Here is a 9,358-nt window from a genome sequence, read left to right as displayed (position 1 = left end):
AATGATCAGTAACATTTGTGTGTAATTTTTAAATTAAGTGTCACCAAATGATATATGTACATATTATGAGCTCAGTCCTCTAAACTCATTTAAATTCATTGTTCTGCCAAAACAAAAAGTGCAGCATAAAACAGCTCGTTTTCTCGTGCCAAAAACTAATCAATCTCTTTTTGAACAATACACATAAGCCAATGATAAACAATTCAATACACCCCACTGACTCACATCACAATGATGCTTTTTGATCGTTGTTTGTCTGTTCTTTCAGTTCGAGCTGCAGTCGATGCTGATTCGCTGCGACTTGAACGTCCCGCAGAGAGACGCATGCGGTGACCTTCCAGCAAGCAGACAGGTGAGACTTGTCTAACATCTAAATTTTCATCTAAGAAACGAAAGCAACCGGAATGTAATGTTACAGCTCTGCTATTTTCCAGCATTCCCTTTCTGTCTCCCAAAAGATCATTTAGTGTTTGTTAACAGAGGTCAAATGTCACCGTCTAGTAAAATGTCCCGCCGTCTATTCGAATGTGTGCCGGACTCCTCCTCTCACTGTCCCGCTGTCCTCCAATCGCAGACCCGGAACAAACCACCTCATGAATATGCATGAGCACTCTGTGGTTATGGTCTCCCTTGAGTTCAGATAGTTGAAAGGGGGATTTAGTTGGGTTTCTTGGTCAGGGGATCCGTCAGCCCAGCTGATCTGAGAAAACAGGGGCTTCTGTGTCTTTGGGGAAATCATGGCTCGCGCTACAGGTGTGCGCGGGCCCTTTTTACTGATTTTGTTGGAGATAACCATCATCTGCACGGCGCAGGTAAATGCAACCCTTCTTTGTTCTTTTCCTTGCAGATAACCGAGGCAGAGTTTAAGGTGAGCGCTTGTAGTTCAGAATCAAATATGTAAAGAGAAAGAAAGAAAGAAAGAAAGAAAGAAAGTGTGCTGCATTGCATTTTTGCATTTGTACAGTGTATATGCTGTAAGAAACAACTGCACACCTGTTGCATGGCAGGTGTTTGAAATGCTTGCCTAAACTTTAACTGTTTTGTTTGCTTAGCCTTGATTTGCACTATATGTTTTACAGACTATTCATATTGCATAACCGCAATGCATCTAAAAACATGTCATAGGAATATGACAGCACAGTTTACTTACTATTTTTGAACAGAGGGCTGGTGCCGGATCTCCTGGTCCTCCCGGTGTGGCCGGAATAGACGGCATTGCTGTGAGTTGATTTTTAAAAATGTGAACAGCATAATTTAAAATAACAGTATGCATAAAGGAAGAGATAAAAGTGTGTGTTTCTTGCAGGGGGAGAGAGGTGATCCCGGTGAAGAGGGTTTGACTGTAAATATAGCTTTCTGTGTCAAACATTGATATTATAATCTGCTATATTTAGGAGTTATGTTGTATCTCACATCTGTTGTATGTACCCGAAGGGTCCTGATGGAGATACTGGAAAACCTGGTTCTACAGGACTTCCTGGATTACCTGGAGCCGATGTAAGGAATCACATTAAAAATCGTATGGATTCTCTCCATAACATGTTAAAACTGACATAGTCTTATATGGGAAAACGAACCTCAGTGTCAAAGAGTTCAGTCGATGGTGGGCGGGCACTCTGAGATGGGTCAAAAATGCAGGGAATTTCTCATGCCGGACCGAAGAAAAGACCACAGGAAAGAAGTCTGCCTAAAAGACAACAGGGTTTTTGTTTAAGCATGGACACCCGAAGCCTGGACTTAATTAAAGTGGATTCCCTGTGAAAAGGGAAGTAGGGGTTAAGAAAACATCCACTCGGATCTGAGACGGAAGGTTTTCGAAAGGTTGTCGAATGACCGACGGGTTTCTTTGTTTAGGCATCAAATGCTGTGGTTAATTGTGTAATCGTGTAAATTTTAAGTTCTGCTTACAAAGTGAAAGTTGCATTTTAATGAAAAACATTCATGCAACAAACCATCCCCTAAAAACACCCTTTTCAATTAAAGTCTGTCATCGTTTACTCTTGTAAGGGGTAATAATGTAACATTTCCTCTCTGTGTTGTTTCTCAGGGATTGACTGGCCCTATAGGAGAACCAGGCCTCGATGGCCCTTCAGGACAAAAGGTGAGCGATAATGAGCTTCTCAGGTTTCTGAGCCTTGCAGAGGGAATTATAAGTATTTTCACATGACCACTAGTTCCTAATCCTGTCTGTGTGCTCAGTGATCTGTGCGGGGCTAGTCAGATTCATCAGTTCCTGTTAAACTCACTGATGTTCAAACGCAGCACTTCACTCGGCCTCGGAAGATTCTCTGGCTTTATGTGATTTTCAGAACAGTAACTGTGCAGTCATGCAGTACATACAAAACAGTGTATATGTATGCATGGCCTATGTATGTGTGTGTGTGTGTGTGTACAGGTTTATATTACATTGTGGGGACCCACAAGGATAGTAAAACCTGAGATCACCTACATTGTGGGGACCAGCATTGGTACAAAAGCTTATAAATCATACAGAATGAGTTTTTTTGAAAATTAAAAAATGCAGAAAGTTATGTGTGATGGATAGGTTTAAGGTTCAGGTTAGTGGAAGGGGAGAGAATATACAGTTTGGACAGTATAAAAACCATTACGTCTATGGAGAGTCCCCACAAAGATAGCGAACCAGACTGTGTGTGTGTGTGTGTGTGTGTGGCCTGGTAAACCCTACATTATGGGGACAAAATGTCCCCACAAAGATGGCAATATTCGAGATCCTTGTCCTTGTGGTGACATTTTTTTGGTCCTCGTGAGCTTATAAATCATACTATACATGTTTTTTGAACATGTAAAAATGCTAAGGTTTTCTGTGATGGGTAGGTTTAGGGGTAGGATTAGTGTAAGGGGAGAGAATATACAGTTGGTACAGTATAAAAAGCATTATGTCTATGGGAAGTTCCCATAAAACATGGAAACACAACATGTGTGTGTGTGTGTTTTAAATTATGTTCAGCCTAAAATGAGACTGTGTAATTGTTGTTGTGGAACAGGGAGAACCTGGCAAACCTGGACCTAGAGGAGAGGCGGTAAGTCATTTTTTTTAACATATCCAAAGCCCCTTCGTACAATACAAACACCATTGAGCAGATACGTATAGTTGTAAATATGTTTAAAGCTGATCTGTACACACACATCTTGCCTCAAAGCTGATAGCAGCAAGTTAGTTAAAAGAAAAATTATAATTCACATATATCATATTCAGTAAATATAAATGGGTTTTGTATAAACAGATGTCAGAAATGGGGGAAAATATATAAATACATAATTGTATACCTTCTTTGTCTTTTTAGGGTATTGGACCTGATGGACCAATTGTAAGTGGCTTTTGTTTTATATGATTACCAAAAAAATCAGTGGGTGGAGTGAGGGGTTCTCTAAGGTTTAAGTGTAATACTCGTTTGTACAGGGACGACCAGGACCAGGAGGACTTCCGGGCGAGCTGGGAAAAGTTGGACCCCCTGTGAGTAACTTATTTTTTATTTTTTTATGAAGTAGTGTTTCAAAAATAAAATGGCGGATTTTGTTTTGAATACACTGATTGCTCCCCGGGTTAATATAAGCGAGCAGCCAATTTAGCTTTTATTTTTTATGCTACTTCTTTCTTCTGATTTTAAAATGAAATATTAATCACATATGTTCTAGACCAGTTTGATGATGAGATTCGCTCAACGACAACTAGAGCCATTGCAAGGAATAATAAATAGATTTTTTGAAAACTTTTGAAAAGTAAGAAATGAACAAAGTTTAAAAATTTTCAAAACATGTTCACATTAAAATACCCATTTATGATGTATTATTGATGTATTGCAGTTCAAATCTTACTCTGTCCATAAAAAATCAACCTCAGGGTTCATTTTAAGGGCATGGAGCTGCTGGTTCAGTAGTTCAGGATAGTTAGTTTTATAGAAAAAAAAAAAAACTTTAAAACTCTTAAACAAACATAGGTTTTATTTTGTTTTATTTAGGTATTTATTTCATGGTGAACTGTCGTACTTTTCTTAGTTTTAGTATATTGTAATTTTATTCAAAAAGTGAGCTATCTTATAAATGCGTATGGTTAAAGAGTATTCATACAGCTACACTGTAAAAAATTCTATGATCAATATGTTTTGACAACATGTGTTTACGTTGCTTTAACTAAGTTAAGCAATTTTTTTAAATAAAATTTTTTTATTTTTAGTTATACAATATTCAACAATTTGTTTTTTAACTCAGTTTAATGTAATTTAAGTTGAAATTATTTAAACATCCAAGTTGATTGCATTTAAAAATTGAAGGCAGCAACTTTATTTTACAACGTATTGAAATGAATGTGTTTCTCTCTGTATAACAGGGATCAATGGGTGTGAGAGGGCCACAGGGGCCCCGTGGACCAACCGGACCCCGTGTGAGTATTGCTGTGGTTTATCAAGACTAACACAACAGCAATGACCTTTAAACTCAAAACTGTGTCAAAACAACATTAATCTTCATGAACGATCCTGACTTCAATGTTACACCAACAAAAGTCATTTCAAATTTACATTTAGCAGACACTTTTATCCAAAAATAGTTCCTGAATATAAAAACGGTTAATTTTCCTTTTTACAGTGTACGACTAAAGACATCTGTATACATAGACTAATTAGGAACATCATGTAGAGCAGCAATTATAATGATGAAACAACAGGGTGACACAGCTGCTTCCTTAATCAACTAATCAGCCTTTATTTATTTCAAATTGGGTGAGAACTGTAATGAGAATCCGTGGTGTTTACAGGGTGCTGCAGGGATGTTGGGCGGAACAATGGAACTGGTAAGAGGATATCTGCTCCATCAATCATACGTTTTCAACACTGAAATATGTTATGATAAGCAATATGTTTTAGTGTAAAGTTCTCAGAGTTTACTATTAGATACGGTTGGACTGAGTGACATGAATAATCGGACTATGATCTTTTCCTATGTTAAGTGCCCTAACGCTTGCTCAGCTGGTACATCTGGTCATCCTGGTTTGCCAGGGATGAAGGTGAGTTTTCTTGTAGATAGTAATTCAAAAGGAATTTGTTAATAAGATCAAGACATTCTTGAAGTTTACAATACAAATGTAAATGTATACATATTTACAATTATTAATATAAATATATAATTTAGTTTAAAAAAAAAAATGTCCATGCTTTTTACGATGAAATAAGCATGTCCTCCTGTCCACTGTTAGGGTCATAAAGGGGGAAAAGGAGAATCCGGAGAGCCTGGTAAACAAGGACACAAGGCAAGAACTTTATCATATTTACAAAAAGTTTGATATAATTATGCTGACAAAGGAGGAACCAGAACTATCTGGGTTGCGTGTGTGTGTGTGTGTGATTGAGGTCAGCACGTGTCATGAAGTTCTCCAGAGTGAATCTGAATATAAATTAAGCAATAGGTCTGTTGTAATGAGAAAACATTTTCTCCCACTGTGACATTTTGGAGATTATTACAGAGCCTCATTTATAATTAAGGACTGAAGCTCGGGCTGCATTAACGTGGAGGATGTATTTAAATGCTGTCTATTAAAGATCTGTATGCATGAAGAATAATGAGGGATTTGAGTGTTGTAAGAATAAGTTAGTGTGTGACATTTAATTCACTCGCGACATTCACACATCATTTACCTCAATCAAAACTTTGCAGTTCATTTTTAAGTATTACATTAAAAGCAAGAATGATTTTGAGCTGTTTTGGAGGCCATCCATCCAACCATCCATTCCATCCATCCATCCATCCATCCATCCATCCATCCATCCATCCATTCTATCCATTCTATCCATCCATCCATCCATTCCATCCATTCCATCCATCCATCCATCCATCCATCCATTCCATCCATCCATTCTATCCATCCATCCATCCATCCATCCATCCATCCATCCATCCATCCATCCATCCATCCATCCATCCATCCATCCATCCATTCCATCCATCCATCCATCCATCCATCCATCCATCCATCCATCCATCCATCCATCGTTCTTTTTTTAGGATCTCAGTTTGTAAAATAGCTTTCTTTCTCTTTTTAGGGAGAGGAGGGAGATCAGGGGGCACCTGGAGAGGTCGGCGCTCAAGGCCCAACTGTACGTCCATTTCCTGTTTATTTCAGCAATCTACACTTAATTAATAAATCAATCCAGTGGCTGTATCTTGATCTAGTGTCTTAAAGCCTTGTTTCAATGACATGCTCTCAGGGGCCGCAGGGAATTCGAGGTGCCACTGGTATGATTGGCTCCAAAGGAGAAATGGTAAGATTTAAATAGAGGTAAGAAGTTGAAGCATCAAATATTTTGCCAGTTCTTTTTTAAATATCCATTTGCCTTAAGTTTGTCACAGTGTGGTAAAACCATAATGTGCTACTACTAATGCAAACTAGTACTAATGTACATTATATATTCATGGTATCAGATGGTAATACCATGAGAAAATGTGTCAGTACGGTACACTCTAAAAAATGCTGGGTTAAAAACAGCCATTTCTGGGTTGAACATTCTCATTCTATAGAGCATTTGATGGGGAACAATTTGTACAGTACACCTCAGCATTCAAGATAAGTAATCCATATTTTTGTTCATCTACATGAAAGAGAAAGATCAAGTAAAAGCCATAAAGCTCATATTTATATCTTATTGAATTACTGTTACTATTTATATTTTTACAATTAGAGTGGCATTAGATGGTATACTGTAGCACTGCAACCGACATAAAAAGCTGAAAATGAAGAAAGATGTAATAAAAAAAAGAAGCATAATATATAAATAAACTAACAAATAAATAAAATGGTGTTATTTTTTTACAGGGCCCTCGAGGTGTTGATGGTGACCCGGGCCCTCAGGGGGTTGCAGGGGCGACGGTAAGTTCTGTAACTTCCTCTACCTTATTCAAACGAAACCAATCTAATCTAAAGCTGTAAACAATCATGAAACGGAAAGTTTTACCTCACATTCACAGTTGAAAGCTTTGAAGACGGGCATGACTTGAAGTTGATGTCCTGAGCCTTGGGTGTAAATGAACAAATCAATGTCTAGCAGACATCTGAGAAGTATGTCTCTTTTTATCTAGGGGGATCGAGGCCAGAGAGGAGGAATGGGAGAAGCTGGCCCTAAAGGCGAACAGGTATGTGTACAACCATCATTATAACAGCAAACCATGCACACAGTTGAAGTTTAAGAGGTTTTTGTTTATTAAATTAGCCTTTGAGAAGTTTTCCATGATAAGTAGGTCATCCTTGTTAGTCCTGGAACAACGTTCAAACAACTAAATGATGTTGGTTCAATAACATGCCTTATTTGGCTATATTCTGTCATGTTAAGGGCAATACATAATGATGTTAATGAAATCATCTCTTTCTGCAGGGATCTCAAGGGTTAAGAGGCAACACTGGTCTTCCAGGGCCAAAGGGAGATGGTGTACGTGGTTTAACATATACATAAACTTTCACTTTTTTAATTAAAATGTTTGGTTGTACCATCGTACAGTGATGGTATCAGATGGTAATACCATGAGAAAATCTGACAGTATGGTACTTTTTTGGTACTTAGTGTGGACAAAATGATTTGCCAAAAGACTATTCTGTACATCCCAACTTCCAAACTTTACATCTTTTTCCAGGGTTTGCCAGGCGTGGATGGACGTGAGGGAATTCCTGGCATGCCAGGTGCCAAGGTACAGCCTTGTCTTTCATTAGTCAACCATGGCAATGTAGAAAGTGTGATAGTGGTAATAATGGAGATGTGGTTCTTTTACAGGGCACCACCGGAAAAGCTGGAAGCCCCGGGGAAGTTGGCCTTCAAGGACTCCCTGTAAGTCTTAATGTAGAGAAAAATTAAATGCATTAAATATATGAACTGCAATAATGACTGTGAAGGTCAGTTTTTATTTAGCCAGAGGTAAGAAAATTCACATACAAATGCTACCGTTCAGCAGTTTGGGGTCAGTAAGATTTTTTGTTTGTTTGTTTTAAAGAGATTAATAGTTTTGTTTAGCAAGGATGCATTAAATTGGTCAAAAATGACAGTTGTAAGTTTTGCGCACCCGCACTTTGAGAACCACTGAACTAAAGTCATTTTTTCTTATTAGTATAGTTGAATTGGATCACTTAGGTCAGCAGCAAAGACATTGGTTAATAAAGTGAGATTAAATACATAAAGTATATTTGTGTCATTTAACACATTTAATTATTCCAGGTTCACGTAAGGTTTGCATTTCACTGTTTTTTAATAATTTTGAGGAATACTGATTCTGTTTTTGTGCAAGTGAGATGAGTAAATGCAAGCTTATTTAAACAAGTACCTTTGATGTAAATTTAAAAGTAATGCGTTACTTTATTAGTTACTTACTAAAAGTAATCTGATTACTTAACTCGCATTACTTGTATGTATGAAGATGAAGGAATAGCAACAAAACAGTCCTTAATTCATTCAAACAGAACACTCAGGAGATAACCACGCATCAACAATAATGGATAAATGAACTAGGGAATACTAAATACTAGCAAGAAACAAAGGGAACTAGATGAACACAGGTAAACATAATCTAATAATCAGTGAATAGGCATGTGACCAAGGGAACTAATGTGAACAGGCAAACAGAGAGAAAACTAAACTAAAACAGAACAGTACAGATGTTTACATTATTACAAAAAGATTATATTTCAAATGATAAAAGACATTTGGCATAAAAGACTAAAAAATAAAAATAAATCTTACAGACATCAAACTATTGATTGGTAGTGTATCCTAGCTTTCGTTTCTATCTACAAGATGCAGCACAAGTCGTCTCTTTTATTTTACCCTTGTCAGACATGCATTGCAGAATTCTTACAACATCTTCAACCTGTCTTCTTTATAGCTATAAAGCTCATAGCTCACTATAGGAGAGGATAAAAGTCAATAATTTATTTCAATTTCAAATTCGCGCATGTCGTGTCTGCCTCCATTTCATGGCAGGGCAAGATTATAAAACCCTTCTGACTTTATGCAGCATGATGTCAGCTCTTCATGACTAATTCACATCATCATTAATTTTGAGATGGTTCAAATACCCCTTGAGTTTTACTTTGATCATACAGAACAAAGGGAAGGCATTTCAGTACTTTCTCCAGGAGATGTAGCTTTAAAGCAACTGCTTTTTGATATTTAGTGACTTTCTCTTCCATGTCTGCAGGGTTTACCAGGAAGCCCAGGGCCAAAAGGTGGAGGAGGAGAGAAGGTGAGAGATGTTGCTGAATTTATCTGTATTTAGTCATCACAGTTGTTAACACCCTGAACTGACAAAAGCTTTTATCTGGTCAATGAAGCAGAAATACAGATATGTCTCAAACCATTAGCTG

At 37.5% G+C, this 9,358-nt stretch overlaps 1 protein-coding gene across 1 annotated transcript in view; it reads left to right on the top strand.

The window, feature by feature from the left end:
* The first annotated feature begins 653 nt into the window (after positions 1 to 653).
* col9a1b (collagen, type IX, alpha 1b) overlaps positions 654 to 9,358 on the top strand; it is a 28,364-nt gene continuing 19,659 nt past the window's right edge. The window contains exons 1-20 of the mRNA XM_084391398.1: positions 654 to 812; positions 1,164 to 1,220; positions 1,307 to 1,342; positions 1,435 to 1,497; positions 2,048 to 2,101; positions 3,006 to 3,041; positions 3,306 to 3,329; positions 3,422 to 3,475; positions 4,349 to 4,402; positions 4,775 to 4,810; positions 4,967 to 5,023; positions 5,213 to 5,266; positions 6,057 to 6,110; positions 6,222 to 6,275; positions 6,827 to 6,880; positions 7,090 to 7,143; positions 7,383 to 7,436; positions 7,639 to 7,692; positions 7,776 to 7,829; positions 9,193 to 9,237. Coding sequence (XP_084247524.1) covers positions 738 to 812; positions 1,164 to 1,220; positions 1,307 to 1,342; positions 1,435 to 1,497; positions 2,048 to 2,101; positions 3,006 to 3,041; positions 3,306 to 3,329; positions 3,422 to 3,475; positions 4,349 to 4,402; positions 4,775 to 4,810; positions 4,967 to 5,023; positions 5,213 to 5,266; positions 6,057 to 6,110; positions 6,222 to 6,275; positions 6,827 to 6,880; positions 7,090 to 7,143; positions 7,383 to 7,436; positions 7,639 to 7,692; positions 7,776 to 7,829; positions 9,193 to 9,237 — 1,023 coding nt within the window. The 5' untranslated portion in view covers positions 654 to 737. The remainder of the gene's footprint in view (positions 813 to 1,163; positions 1,221 to 1,306; positions 1,343 to 1,434; positions 1,498 to 2,047; positions 2,102 to 3,005; positions 3,042 to 3,305; positions 3,330 to 3,421; positions 3,476 to 4,348; positions 4,403 to 4,774; positions 4,811 to 4,966; positions 5,024 to 5,212; positions 5,267 to 6,056; positions 6,111 to 6,221; positions 6,276 to 6,826; positions 6,881 to 7,089; positions 7,144 to 7,382; positions 7,437 to 7,638; positions 7,693 to 7,775; positions 7,830 to 9,192; positions 9,238 to 9,358) is intronic.

Source organism: Rutilus rutilus (assembly GCF_951802725.1).
Source record: "Rutilus rutilus genome assembly, chromosome: 20".
In the NCBI taxonomy this organism is placed as follows: Eukaryota; Metazoa; Chordata; class Actinopteri; order Cypriniformes; family Leuciscidae; genus Rutilus; species Rutilus rutilus.
Note: the sequence above shows the minus strand (reverse complement) of the source record. Positions and strands in the feature narration are given on the sequence as shown.